Source organism: Toxorhynchites rutilus, chromosome 3 (genome assembly GCF_029784135.1).
Source record: "Toxorhynchites rutilus septentrionalis strain SRP chromosome 3, ASM2978413v1, whole genome shotgun sequence".
In the NCBI taxonomy this organism is placed as follows: Eukaryota; Metazoa; Arthropoda; class Insecta; order Diptera; family Culicidae; genus Toxorhynchites; species Toxorhynchites rutilus.
In genome coordinates this window covers 236,814,162-236,829,236 of record NC_073746.1, presented here as the reverse complement: position 1 = coordinate 236,829,236, position 15,075 = coordinate 236,814,162, and the positions used below count along the sequence as shown (strand labels likewise).

General features: G+C 41.6%; 3 protein-coding genes across 8 annotated transcripts in view; 1 reads left to right on the top strand and 2 right to left on the bottom strand.

Moving 5' to 3' along the window:
* Positions 1–1,265: 1,265 nt before the first annotated feature.
* LOC129774048 (uncharacterized) lies at positions 1,266–4,893 on the bottom strand. The gene is made up of 2 exons (XM_055777745.1): positions 3,642–4,893; positions 1,266–3,568 (listed from the first exon to the last, which is right to left on the bottom strand). The coding sequence occupies exons 1-2, from the start codon at positions 4,891–4,893 to the stop codon at positions 1,266–1,268; spliced, it is 3,555 nt and encodes a 1,184-aa protein (XP_055633720.1).
* Positions 4,894–4,961: 68 nt separating this feature from the next.
* LOC129780602 (uncharacterized) lies at positions 4,962–9,228 on the bottom strand. The gene is made up of 2 exons (XM_055789040.1): positions 8,965–9,228; positions 4,962–8,845 (listed from the first exon to the last, which is right to left on the bottom strand). Exon 2 carries the CDS (start codon positions 6,594–6,596, stop codon positions 4,962–4,964), a length of 1,635 nt encoding a protein of 544 aa, XP_055645015.1. The 5' UTR covers positions 6,597–8,845; positions 8,965–9,228.
* Positions 9,019–15,075, top strand: part of LOC129780601 (serine/threonine-protein kinase Tao) — a 34,630-nt gene continuing 28,573 nt past the window's right edge. The window contains exons 1-2 of one of the 6 annotated variants that reach the window (XM_055789035.1): positions 9,019–9,669; positions 10,677–10,820. The gene's annotated coding sequence lies outside the window, so the exon portion shown is untranslated. The other 5 variants (XM_055789036.1, XM_055789039.1, XM_055789034.1 and 2 more) reach the window with 5 other exon arrangements.

The following is a 15,075-nucleotide window of genomic DNA, read 5'->3' as shown; positions in this document are numbered from 1 at the left end:
TTTGATTTGGTTATACAGTAATTTACATCAACATCGACAATAAGCTACTTGAACAGATCTGTGATACAACACGTTTAATTAGACATTTTTACCTCTAGTTGGACATTTTTGTAAGCATTGAGTTCGGGGCCCAAATTATGGCCCCACATTGAAAGTTGCCACCAGTCGCAAATGTCCAATTACTGGTCAAAACCGACTTCAATGCGACACTGAGTGGTGCCTCAGCATATCGCTTTATAAGTAACTTACTGTACTTTTTATGCGAACATATCTCTTAGCTCCAAATTTCGGAGTGAAAATTATTCGCGACTAGTTGAAAGAATTATTCTATTTATTATTATTATTGCATAAGTGTCGGACTACGGGGTTTAAGCATATAAATAATTGAATTCAATGATTCTCATTGAATTTTTCAAAATTTAGAACTAATTCTAGGCATGCTGATTTGAAAGAGAGCATTGCAATTTAAAATTGTTGTAGATGGCGACACCATGAATAAAATTAAATAAATCATTCGTTTGGCATTTGACGTGACGCTGCTGGTGGAAGCATTGACTGCATGTGTGAATTGGTGGAGACGTTGACGGAACGTAGACGTTCTTCTCCGTAACGTGCTATGTGAATCGCACATTACTCTTCTCGTTTTCTGGAATAGGGCCCACAATCTAGGTTGAAAACATTCCTAAAAATTTATCGTGTTGTAGAAACTTGCAAAAAGGATGTTTACAAAAATGTCCAATTATTCGTGTCGCATTAGACGTAGTCCACATACCCCGTGGACAGAAAACACGCGATTTTAGACACCCCCTCCCTACTCCGTGGACAAGCGTGAACATTTTCTATACCCCACCCACTGTTGTCCACGTGGACATTTCTTCTCTTCTTGAAAACAAAATTCGGGAAAAAGTTGTATTGCGTCTAAATTCCATCTTAAGTTCGTTTCTATTTCCTATTCTATTGTTTTTACATTTCCTAACATTGCCCGTTGTTCGCACAAACTAAAAACCACTTACGATATTAGAAAATCCATTTATTTCTACGCAGTGAGGGAAAACGTGACCGACCGATCTGGCGATTTTATTAGAAGAGAACGAAATACAATTTCGAAAAACCAAAGCCTACTATGCCTAACTAACTATAACTAATAATTTTTTCTAGAGAACTATGCTACACGAGGGATGCTCGCACACATTTCATCAAGCTACCTAACATGCCGGCCACCTAAATTCTGTTAACGAATTTACAAAAAATCTCAATTTATACACTTATTCGCCATTCGGGTATGTGCCCATGAGTAGCGGATTATCGTCGTGTGTTGACTGCAAAGCATTGATCTTCTCGAACGGCAGCAGGCAGACACGTGATGCTTGGCGCTTATAAACAGCTCCATTCGGCGTTCGAACCTTCACTACCCTGACCACACCGTCAGGGCCTGGGAAAATTTCAGTGATGCGAGCTAAAGGCCATTCAATAGCCGCATTGCCATCCTCTTTGAGCACCACCATTTGCCCAACTTTCAGTTGTGTTGCTTGAGGAAATCGCTGGTTTTGGTTATGAAGTTGCGAGATATATTCCCGCCTCCACCGCTTCCAATGCTGCTGAACCAACAATTGCAGTTGCTGGTAGTGCTGTAGTCGATTCGTGGGGACATCCGTATAATCTGGATCGGGTATTGCCAATAGAGAAGTGCCTGTCAGAAAATGCCCGGGAGTGAGCACGTCCAGCTCGCTTGGATCGTCCGACAGTGGAGTAAGTGGTCGAGAGTTCATAACACCTTCGATCTGCGTAAGAATTGTCGTCATATCCTCGAAGGAGAGTTGTCGCTGGCCCAGAACGCAGATGAGTGACCGCTTCGCAGATTTCACTGCTGCCTCCCAAAGGCCGCCGAAGTTTGGTGATCGTGGCGGGATGAATTTCCAGATTATGCCATGCTGGGATGTTTCATGAGTGATTTCAATTGTCGTTGTTGGATCACGTAACAAGTCGTATAGCTCTCGAAGGTGATTGCTGGCTCCCTGGAAATTAAGGCCGTTATCCGAGTGGATTTCGGCGGGAAGACCTCTACGAGATATGAAACGTCGCAAGGCAGCCAGGAAAGCGGCAGTTGTGAGATCTCCTACCAACTCGAGATGCACAGCTTTCGTGCTGAAGCATACAAACACAGCAATGTAAGCTTTTTGAGCTGCCGCACGACGGTGCACAGGCTTTAAATAGACCGGGCCGCAATAGTCTACACCGGTAACAGCAAAAGCACGACTAGGAGTTGTACGAGGTTTAGGGAGTTGACCAGGGGGTTGGGATACAGGGACAGGGTTGCTTCGGAAGCAGTGAGTGCAATTCCGGAAAATATAAGTTGCCAGTGCCTTACCATTTAAAGGCCAGAATTCTTGCCGAATATGAGCGAGCGTCATACGGGGGCTGGAATGTAGTGCCATTTTGTGATATGCGACAGCCATCAGTTGCGAAAATGAATGGTTACCGGGTATAATCATAGGGTGTCGAACTGAATACGATTCTCCAGCGAGATTGAGCCGGCCACCAACGCGAAGTATGCCTAGCTGATCCAGGAAAGGGTTAAGCAATTTCAGTGACGAATGAGCAGGAATGATACGATGATTTGCGAGTGCTTTGATCTCTACAGCGAATGACTCTCGCTGAACACACCGCACCAGTGCGTACTTAGCTTCTTGAAGATCCTTAACGCTGAGAATCGGAATAGTGGGGGGCGAGCTGCGTCGTTTACATTTCCGGATGAATTTCACGCAGTACGCCGTAATCCGCAACAGTTTCCAGTAACAGGAATAATTATCCAAAAAAGGATGAGGTTGTGTGTGGTCCGTTACCACAAGTACGTTTTTCTTCTTCTCTAACAACTCATCCGATGGCTTCTCGTAATTCAAATGCTCGTTAGTGTTCCAATGTTGATTAAAAAGCGATAACCAATGTGGACCATGAAACCAGTGCGGTAAGTCTGCGAGGTCCTTCGGCATAACTCCTCGCGACACAAGATCAGCAGGATTCTCAGATCCTTTAACATGATTCCACCGGTGTCCCTTTGTAAGTTCTTGAATGTGGGAGACCCGGTTTGCGACGAATGTAGGCCACACGTATGGTGGCAGTTTTATCCACGACAGTACAACGGTCGAATCCGACCAGAACCAAGTCTCAATTTCCTTCATCTTGAGTGCGTGAACGATCGCGCGGTAAAGTTTAGCAGCAACAAAAGCACTACACAGCTCCAACCTTGCGAGTGTAATTTTCTTCAGGCTTGCGGGGCGAGATTTAGCTGCCAGCAACTCGACTTTGATTCGCCCGTACTGGCTGATAGAACGAGTATAGATGCATGCGCCGTAGGCAGCTTCGGATGCATCCGAAAATACATGGAACTGTGTTAACGCCGGCTTATCAGTAAAAGCATGTCGGTTAATTTTGATGTTGGAGAGCAATGGAAGTTGCTGATAGAAATCTGCCCACTGTTCATCTAAGTCTGGTGGCAATGGATCATCCCAACCTTGAATAGCCACCCATAATAGCTGCATCCGAATTTTAGCCCACGCGATGACAGGAGCTGTTATACCAGTCGGATCGAATAATTGAGCCACTACGGAATAAATTTTACGCCTAGTCCACTGTCCGCTTACAGCAAGACCCGAGACGTCTATGCTCAATGAATGGCCCTGGTTGCCAGTTGATTCCTAGCGTTTTTACACGCTCCTGGTCGAAACTCAATGTGGATGTCGTTCCCAAATCTTCAGCAGATAAACCTGCCAACACAGCTTCCGAACTTGATACCCATTTTCGCAGTCTGAAACCACCTTTAGGCAACAGCTGCTCTAATTCTCGCCGTAGTAAAATAGCTTGTTCTTCGGAATTCGCACCTCCGATAAAATCGTCCACGTAGAAATCATGTACGAGCGCCGCTTTCGCTCGTGGATATTGATCACCTTCGTCGTGTGCTAACTGCTGCAAACATCGCGTTGCGAGGAACGATGATGGAGCTAAACCAAAAGTCACTCTAGACATTTCATATGTTGCAATAGGTTCTGATAGCGAGAATCTCCACAAAATCCGGAGCAAAGAAGTGTCGTCATGATGGACCTTCACCTGCAGATACATTTTCTCGATGTCAGCAACGAGAGCCACAGAATGCATACGGAAACGAAGCAGCAAATCAAACAGAGGATCCTGGATGACTGGACCTGTCATTAGAGCATCGTTAAGAGAGTAATTGAATGACGTCTTGGCTGAACCATCGAATACTGGCCGAATCTTCGTGGTCGAACTCAACTCCTTGAAGACGGGATGGTGAGGAAGGTAGAAAGCAATCCGTTTATCGCGTTTAAGCTCTTCCTCCGGAACGATCGTCATGTGGTTTTGATCTAAGTATGATTGAATCGCTTCGTTGTAACGTCTACGTAGTTCCGAATCCTTGTTCAGTCGCCGTTCGAGCTGTACAAGTCTACGCACCGCCATGTCCTTCGATTCGCCTATCATCTGCTCGAAACCCATTCGCTTCGGCAGACGTACCACGTATCTTCCCGTTGAATCACGTGAAAAAGTAGTTCGAAAGTGCTCTTCACAGTCTTGCTCTTCCTGGGTTAGCTTCGTTACATCTTGTAGTTCTTCAATCGCCCAAAATCTCTCAATCTTTTCCTCCAGGGTAGTTGTTTTGACGCTTGCGTGACAGCATGGGACAGGATTGAGGCTACCCAAATTCGCCTTACCAGCTGCAATCCACCCGAAAACGGTATTGACAAAGAGTGGAAGTCCTTCATCTATCCGCTGGATTTGTATCCGGCCACCATTCAGTAACAAGAACTCGTAAAAATACTCCAAACCCAACAGAATATCAATCGGCGCTCGCTTATGGAAACCTGGATCTGCCAAAGTCATATCTGATGGAAAATTCCAATTGCCGATCGGAATTGTTGTCGAGGGCTGGTCTTCCGTAACCTTTTTGATCACCAAAAAATCCATCGGCACTGATTTGTGATACGTGAACCGATCGTGGTGGACACAGAACCGTTTATCTGTATCCGCGCGCTGCCGATACCAGAGATTGGTATATTTTTGGCTTTTCTGTGTAATTTTAACATCTGACAGAGTCTTTCGGATATCAAATTCGTTTGAGATCCGCTGTCTAAGAGCGCTCTCGCAGTATGCAACCGTCCGTTATAATCCTTCACAAATACGAGAACTGTTGACAAAAAGACGTGTACTTCCCGTGATTCCGCTGCGACATTAGCTGCATAGATTGTCGCTACCGAACTCTGAAGAGACTGTTGAGTTGTTTCCGTTTTGACTGCCGTATTCATAAGAGCACCAGAACCAGCCGTTTGCGTTTTCTTGGGAAACTGAGTATCAGCCGCAGATCCAGAACCAGATGTTGATAATCCAGGATGAAGCAAAGTGTGATGCTTCTTACTGCACGTTCGACAACGGAAATTAGAACTACAATCTCGATTGTAGTGATCACGACGCAGACAGTTGCTGCATAGTTTTTTCGAATTCACGACCTGGAACCGTTTATCCAGTGTCATTTTCAAGAAATCAGGACAGTTACTGATGTAATGGGAACCGCTACAAGAGACACACTTCGGCAATGAATTTTCCGACACTGAATGGACCGACAACTTCGAAAACGGTTTCTTTGCTGGTGGGGTAGGAGAAGAGAGTGAAACTTGTTTGCTTTCGAAACACTGGTCGACAGCTATCGCATCTAGAATTCGGGTTTGTCCTTCTAAAAACTCCATCACGTGCAGGTACGCTGGCTCTTCCTTCATCAGAGCAAATTCTTCCCAATCTTTCTGCGAAACGTCATCCAGCTTCGATATCACCAGCTGCGTCAGCATCGCCCCCCAACCCGCAGTCACTTCTCCCAATTGATCTAAAATTTTCAGATGTCGGTCAAAGCAGTCGATGACATCATGGATGCCACTTGCTGTTATCTTCTTTAATTTCGGGTACTGTAGCAGAGCATTTACGTGTCGCTTCTTCTGCAAGTACACATTTGAAAATCGCTTAGTCAAAGCAGACCAAGCAGCACCGTAGCTCGCTTCGCTCATTGGGAATGCGTCTACCACCTTCAGCGCCTCACCCTTCAAAGACGCTCGTAAGTAGTGGAAACGTTGTATCGCGCTTAGATCCGGATTGCCATGGATCAGCGTTTTAAAAGTGTCAAAAAATGGCAACCACTTGTCAAATTCCCCGTTAAATTCTGGCAAGTTAATTTTTGGCAATTGAATACTGGCACATGTTCCCATACGTGGAGGGGTATCGTTAGAGGTAGAGGGAGAAATTGGGATGGTTGGCAACTTTGATTTCAACCCTGCCCTTACCTGGAAGTACAACTCCTCGAACTCGGCTCGGGTTCTCTTGTGCTGGTCCGTTCTTTCCTCCTCTAGCTCTTCCATCTCCTCTATCTGCGTCTGAACCGCTCCGAATTCGTCCCACTTTTCATCAAGCTTGTCGAGTCGTGCCTCAACCTGGAGAGCGTGATTGGCCGGATCATATTGCTTCAGGAAATGGTCCGTGCGTACGAGGAAGTCAATGATGTTATCCCGTGCATGCAGCTTCGGCTTCAGCTTCTTCGTCATCTCGTAACAGTCGTCGATATGAGAGAGTTCTGGAAAAGTACAACGCACAGCACCACAACACCAACTAGTGGAAAAATTGGAAAAAGGCTCACCTGTGAGCCAAAACTAAGTAGGCCTTGTATTTATTCAAAAAACTGCTGACAGCAACAAATCGTCAATCCTCCAAGCGTACACGTTTTCAGCACGATACCACGTTTTTAGCAACGGTTAAGTTGCAAAACGGCAGGCCGCCAATTTTCTCCACGTAGAAAATGGAAAAACGGAAAATAGGGAAATGGTTCCAGATTATCTTTCGACGAATGATTATTTTAGCTCAGTACTCACCGCTTGAGACTGGCTGAAAATTCCTTGAAATGCAAAACGTATGTAAATACGCGCCCCCGGTAACTATCGTGTGTTTGTAAAACCACTGTTTAGGTTCTACAGCCAAGTTTCAGCTTCTCGATTGAATCTGACGCCCAATTGATAATCAGCCGGTCCACGAAAAAACGTTCTGTGATCATCCAACAAGCAGCGAAAAAAAATTTCCTTCCAGAAAGTTCCACTTTTTCAATCGCAGCAATCAAGGCGCGATGAAAATGTTTTAGAAAATGGTATCCAAGGCAATACGTTTCACGGTACTAAACTAATTCTGGTCAACGGCACCAATGTTCGCACAAACTAAAAACCACTTACGATATTAGAAAATCCATTTATTTCTACGCAGTGAGGGAAAACGTGACCGACCGATCTGGCGATTTTATTAGAAGAGAACGAAATACAATTTCGAAAAACCAAAGCCTACTATGCCTAACTAACTATAACTAATAATTTTTTCTAGAGAACTATGCTACACGAGGGATGCTCGCACACATTTCATCAAGCTACCTAACACCCGTAATGTTATTTGTATCGCTGTTTAGTTGGAAACATCACTTGTGAATCTAATCTCGGACATTTTCTATCATAAATCAACGTAAGCTGACTGAGCTGTTTCAGTTTTCAAGTTGAGGTGTTGTTCAAACTTTTGGTTGAAATGGAGTATATAGTAATATAATAATATTCATATGTTGGTCATTTGAACTTAATTGTTTTATTTGGGCGCGTAACATAAGAAAAAAAAATGCTTTCCAAAAACTTAAAAAAACGATGTTTCATAACTAAAGAACCAGATGTTACTCCCCATTTTACATTATAACTTCTTTATAAAATTAACGAAAATAGTTACTGTTTCCCACTATTTACACTTCGTGTCAACCGACCGCTGAAAAATTCAAAAACTTGAGTGGTTCTAACCAAGGCGCCTCTATATGTACCTGGTGAAACAATCATATGAAATGCACTTTCAGCCATATTGGAAATGCTGTCGGTATTGTTTACAAACAGCATCAGAACGCTGCCGGCGGCTCTATACAAACTGCTACGACGCTTATTCGAACGATGCCTACTATGTTCGGGTTTCGCGAATTTATGTGAAAAAGAAAGAATGATTTTGTAGAATTTCATTCTCATATCCACTACTCACGCATGTGAAAATGCAAAAATGGCGTATGCAAGCAATAACAAAACAAACAACCCCCGCTCCACAAACCGTAATCCCCTTCTTATTGAAGTGATGATGTTGCTTCACCTGTTATACATTGATATAAGCGCCTTGGTTCTAACCAAGGTTAGAACTTTCTAACCATTGAAGGTTCTAACCATTGATATAAGGCGCCTAGAAGTATATCCTAAGGTGGGCCAACTTGCTAAAAGCACTCTTCAGCCATCTCGGAAGTCTACGGTGTTTTGTTTGTAAACAAAACACAATACGCTAGTGCCGAAGCTCGCTCCTGATCAGTCTGTCTCTTTCACGCTTCAAGCAAATAATTCCTCTTCTGCTTTCTTCCGTACTGTTTTTATATACCGCTCCCCTAACCAACTTAGTGAGAAACGGCCTCACCTTAGGATATACTTCTAGACGCCTTGGTTCTAACCAAGGTGGTATAATAAGGTGGAACGTTATGTCAAAATTGATGTTCAGCAATTGCTGGGGCTCGAATTGACAGCGGCAAAATGAACGGCTAGAGTTTTCCGAGAAATAGCTGGGGGCATCATTGTTGTGTTTCGGTGACTGCTGCAAGTTATTGTCTTCATTGCTGTTTTATGGGACGTGAGGGTTGTTGCCGTTGCTGCCATTTTTCATCCCCTCTCGCATCTTCTATGCCTTATCATCGTACTGTCTAAAACGAACCACCTGTCAATTCCAGTTCCTTGCTCTGTGCCACAAACTAAAAAAAATATCTAGATCAGATCATTGAGTGCGACATTCAAGACCCCTCAGCCACCACTTATCGATTTGTCAAAACAGTGGATATGTGAGCGGTGAGAAAAAATGATTCATTCATACATTTCTCTTCCTCGCTGATTACGGACCGCACTGGTACGTTCACTGGTGTAAGTACGATCTGATATGCTGCACAATCGACATAGATTCAAGAGCAGTTTCAAATTAATTTACGGTCAATTTGAGTTTTCTTCGCTACTTAAACGCACGTGTTTTCGTTTTTATCGGATTTTTTCAAATCAACGGTGGGAAAACGAGAATGTTTGAAGGACAATAAAGAATATAAAAATACATCAGCGAAAAGATTCTAGGGATTGTTTTGGGATTTCGAAAAATGTGACAGTGCATTATGTGTCAAAAAAAAAGGAATGAGTAAAGAATCGATGCATGTGTGCGCGTGTATCCTGACATGAGGATGAATCAATTCACCGAAATGATTACTGCAATAGTGAATAAGCTTTTGACGTGAGTAGTGAGTAAAAGTGGTATGTAGTGTGACAAGTCGAGAGCAGGCAGGCGAGTAAAGAATTAGAAATTTTGCAGTCGCGTTCGTTGTTCGTGTGCGAAATTGTAAGAGGAGTGTTCGCACGGTGAAGTTTTCGCTGAAATTATCAGGCTGGCGCAAAATATACCCTTTGCCAAAACTTTTGTGGTGAATCGTTTGCCCGTGATGGTTTGGGATGCCAGGTGTGAGAAAAGAAATTAATCCTGGCGATTGATTCTGTGGCCGCAGTCGGGCAAGGCCTGCTGCTGCAATGATTTTTGAAGGTACGAAATTTTGCTCGTGTGTGTGAAACGCGAAAATCGAACAGTGGTGCGTTTATTATTTTTTCATCTGCACCCCCCCAATAAACTCGCCCTTTCAGGTGGGTTGTGTTTCATATTACTGTGAAGAAAAACTTTGTTACAGCAATAGAATTTGGAAGTGGGAAGATTCGGACCCAATCGATGAATTAGTGTAACCAAAACTTTTGGGACTCCGTAATCAAGTCTGTCGGTATCCGTGAGTGTGAGTAGACCTTACATCTTTTGGCTTCCAAGAGGAAAGAAGTTGTGTGTATTGGATGTATTTTTTTGTGTGCAATCGCCATTTTGTGTTCCGACGACGGGCAACTGATCGAACGGACGAAAGGGAAGAAAGTTTTTTACGGTCTCCGTGGTCACAACGGCCGAGAGCACACAGCCAGCAGCTGCTGCAAGGTAGCAATTGCGGGACTCGAGCTACTTCCCAGAGTTAAGTTAGGTGGAAGCGGTGGTTTTGGAGTTGCATTAACACACAAAACGTCATCCATGCAGGCGCTCCTTAAAATATGAAATGATGAAAATTTTTCCATATCAGTTTAACTGGTGTTGTTGGATGTTAATTTGGCTAATTTGCTGCCCAGATATTTTCATTCAATAATTTTGATACATTCCGGAAAGGATTCCTCCCTATCTATGGCTCGTTGATTATTGGTGTGAATTAGTGCGAAAATACGAGCACACCAAGAAGAAGAAACAAAATTTGACGTTTCTATTAACGCAATGAATGGATCATAAACGGGAAAGCAGGATTCTATTGGCATTCACAAGAATGCAGGAATGGTTTACTTCGAGGTACCTCAATATGGGATCTTGCTTATAGAAAAATATCGGTCAGAATGATAAGTAGAGTGATTTTGGATCCATGGAAGCGAGGTCGGATAGTAAACATCTACCCAGCTGGGACATATTCTGATTGCAATACAACTCGTAAATAATGCAATGGAAGGTTGAATTTTCAATTTACATTTTAGGAATCGTCCCGAAGAGTGGAGTTCAACAATTATTGAATTTTTAGTAATACCTGGCAGCACACTTTGAACAATATGTGCTTCATGTTCGTAAAAATGGTGAAACAACGAAATACTAAAGAGTCAATGGGTTCGGGAATAATTCGCGTGAGTATTTTTTGTAGAAATCATAACACCTGAATTCTCCTCTTTTCGATTATATATTAAGTCCTTTTCTACAATTTACAATTTTACAAAATACAATTCTCTAGTTTTTGTAGAAATGATGTCTTGCATATTGAATGTCAATACCAAACAAATATTTTTTTATTCGTGTTGTGATTGTCGTGACAGTGATGCGTAGGAAAAAATATGTGAACAAAAGAATTATCAAACGATTATTTCATTTTACATTTCCCTCTGATGTTTGCATCTCTCAAGTGTACGTACTTCTCGAACTGTGAATTCGCTTGATTTGACGAACTTCAGACACTCAGTTTCGATTTTGAAATGTACGACGAACGCATATTGTTTAATCAATAGGCGTTATCGCAGCAAATGTATATCAACATTTTGCATAATCATCAAATGATATGCGTAGAAACTTAGTGAGCAGAAGATATGAAGGCATATCCTCCAATGCAATCTTGAATAACCAAGCCAAAGCGTTGTGTTCGTATCCGCTTTTGTAATCCGTGTTAGGAATACACTTTTCGAAGTGCAAAAAACATGCGGATGCAGAAGTACCTCCGGCTTGCATGAATCAACAACTTCAATCTCTACTTTTTATACTACAAAGGCTTTAAACTTGAAAGTTCATTCACCTCTAGTGTCTGCACGATTCTCTCAGGTTCCTAAGTTTAGAAGACCGTGTTAAAGAAACATTCTAGTCTGCACAAAGGCGAGCAGGTACAAAAAGTTCTCGCAGTTTACATTTATTTGCAGAGCCGATTTCCCCAGACACCTTGGTTTTGATGTCTGTGCCAGGCAAACACATTTCAGTCGGAACAAAAATGTTTCTCCACGCTCCATGGATTTGAAGCCTGTGTTAGGGAAACACATTTCAGTAGGAACAAAAATATCACCGACTTTCATGTACACCCATACCTCGCTATACGGCCGCTCTTTATACGGCATTTTGCTATAACGGCTCTCTTCAATTTAGGCACGTTTTCGATTTTCGGCCTAAAATGTTTCGTTATAACGGCAAAAAAATTTGAGGATTGATTCAAAATCGCTTTTGTACAGAAGTGAAAAAATATTTGCGAGACAATAATTCAAGCAACAAAAAAATTAAGTATGTATACATACATATATTCCATGTAATAAGGAGTTGTTTCATTTTTGTTTATAGATTATTGTAGGTATGTTGTATGTATTGTATGTATTTTCGATTCAAATAAAATAAATTTTAATTAATTTTATTTTTGATTCAAATGAAATAAAAATATTAAATGCATTTTGAATGATAAATCATGTTACATATTCAACAAATTTGGAACCGATCTGATTGAATTTGTATGAATTTGTATTAGAATCAGGGCCCGAAATCTTCGACGATGAAAAATGAAGACCGACTCTACTCCCAGTAGCTCCGCTTCGACTAGAGCTGCTTCGACAGTCACCTCCAACAAAAAAATGAATTGACTAGCGTTGACTAGCGAGGATGACTGGTGAACTAGTCCAGTCAGTGGTTATTTCAACTGACTCGACTAATGAATACAAATCTGCCTCTTCATTCAACTGACTTCAATCCACATTTCCATTTCCCCCTGACACTAATTTTGTGCCCCCGTATGCAATCTTATTGTACGTCCATATAAAGAGGAACGAAAACTTGACTCCCGATGTAAAAAAAGTAGTTACCCCATCAATGGACAGTTATTTTCTACCCATCGTGAACACAAACCAACGAACTTAGACATTTATCAAGTACTAGCTGACCCGGCAAACTTCGTCCCGCCAAAATTTTTTTTTGTTATCAATACCTTCAAATATTCACGTTTTCTTGCTATGAGCAAGTTCATGAGTCCAATCGCAGAACTGTTCATTAATAGATCTTCTATTCGATCCCGTTGAATTTATCTTTTACTACAAAATTCCTAGTATTTCTAACAAAACTCATCATTATATCATTATATCATATTATTTTCAGACACAATTCTCGTCCAAGATTTTTCAACCACTTGCAAATAACATGTTCCTCCGTTACATGGAATAAATGTTTTATACAGAAAATATAATAGAATAAAGACAGCCCTAAATCGGACAATTCCTTCCTTGAGTTCTGCTCTTATCAACACATCCGGCGATCCTTTTTTTGGTATAGATAGAAGAAGATATAGGAGTGCGTTTCATCACATTAAAACCCATTTCCAGTTTCGAAAAAGATCAATTTTGCTAGCGCAAACATCAAATGGACTAACAGCGCTTGTCACTATGCAATTGTAGAACATATGGGAATTTAATTTACCGAATTTTCCCTTTTTCCTTCAGAGTTTTCCGAAATTTTTCAATTGTCATGTTTGGCTGGAATATTTTTGGTTGACATATGTGTAATATTTCTATGGAACCCCTCTCCATTCCAGAGGAGCGAGGGGTGTCATATCATCATGGAAACATTTCTCATGCCCAAAAACCCTCACATCCCAAATTGTGCTTGATTAGTTCTTGAGTTATGCAGTTATGTTATGTTTGTGTTTCGTTTGTATGGCAGCCCCCCTTAGAGAGCGGGAGGAGTGTCTAACCACCATAGAAATATTTATTGCATCCTAAAATCTCCACATGCCAAATTTGGTTTCATTTGCTTGATTAATTCTTGAGTAATGCAGAAATTTGTGTTTCATTTCTATGGCAACCCCCCCTTAGAGAGGGGGGTGGAGAGTCTAACCACCATAGGAACATTTATTGCACCCTAAAACCTCAATACGCCTAGTTTGGTTTCATTTTCTTGATTAATTCTCAAGTAATGCAGAAATTTGTGTTTCATTTGTTTGGCATTTATTTCATTATCATCTAACATCGACAACCCGATAGACAATTATTTGTCGCTTACGTCTCCTATACAAACATGGGCAGTACCCCCGTCTTTTTTTATTTTTTTTTATTTGAGCGGTTTTCAGCCTCCTGAGCTGGTTTGCCTCTTTATCGGAGACATTGCCACAAGGTTTCGTTGAGAACACATCATTGCACATATAATAAAATTATTACACAAACATTGTATTACAATGGCACAAACATTAAACACATATAAATCCGTTTACAAAACATAACTTAACCAAAAAGCTTCCTGGACCAGGTGGCAAGGATGTCCTCGGACCATGGCTCCATAGCAGTGACGTTGAAGATGCCGAAGGAACAAGAATCTTCTTGGTTGATCCATTGTTCTGACGCTAGATCTTGAAATAAAGTTCGGCATCTTTGAAGTAGCAGTAAGGCGTTGCTACTCTCGCTGGTTCGTCGCTCAAGACATTTCGTACACTCCCGCTGATTCCATGAAAATTTCGCAGATATGATATGATGCGCAACCACATACAAAGTGTTCGGCAGAGTTGTGAATTTGGTAGTGGTCGCAGAGTAGATGGAAAGGTCCTCTGTTGAATTCGCGTGAGATCGAGCATTGACCGGTCCTCAGTCTGGTAAGGATTCGTTGTTATCTTTTTCTTTTTACGTTATCAAACCTGACAATCGAGCCCTTGGCTTTTCGGAGAAACTGCCCTCTCTCTGCGAACCACCTCGGCTTAGTAACCATTTATTTGTATTGATTAAACTATTCATTGAATTAAACAATTTCCGGATTCAATTGAATTCAACGCATTTACTTTATATGTAAAGAGTTTGAACATATCCCACGTTAGGTCAATTCATGCATTGTGATAGCTTACGTTGCAACTTGCAAGTAAATGTAAAGAATAAGTCGAGTACAAAAGTACTCGCAACTTGCTTGTATTTGCAATGACGATTTCCCCAGGAACCTTGGTTTGGTAGTTCGTGTTGGGGAAACACATTCCGTATATACAGTGTCGGACAAAACATTAAGACCACTGCTCAAGCAAAAAAGGAAAGTGACAAAACTTTGAAAAAAAAATCCATTCCTGTACAGTAAAACCTGTTTTTGTGCGGTTTCCTGTTGTTGTGCGTTTTTTTGTGCGGTATATGAAAAGAAGCTTATTTGACGAAGTTATCGTCCATTTAGTTTTTTTCGATGGTTTATATGCATTTCAGTGCGCAAAAAGCATATTTGCGTTTTTATCCACTTCTGAAATCATTCCCTCCTCTCATCAAATGGAAGTTTTTCTAAGTTTTTGCATGACATGATATCTGAAAGCATCACGTTTCGGCATGCAACTAAAAGCACAAAACAGTCTCGCGCAACCGAAGAGGCAAACTGTCCCATCGCAAAGCAGGTAAACAAAACGAAAAT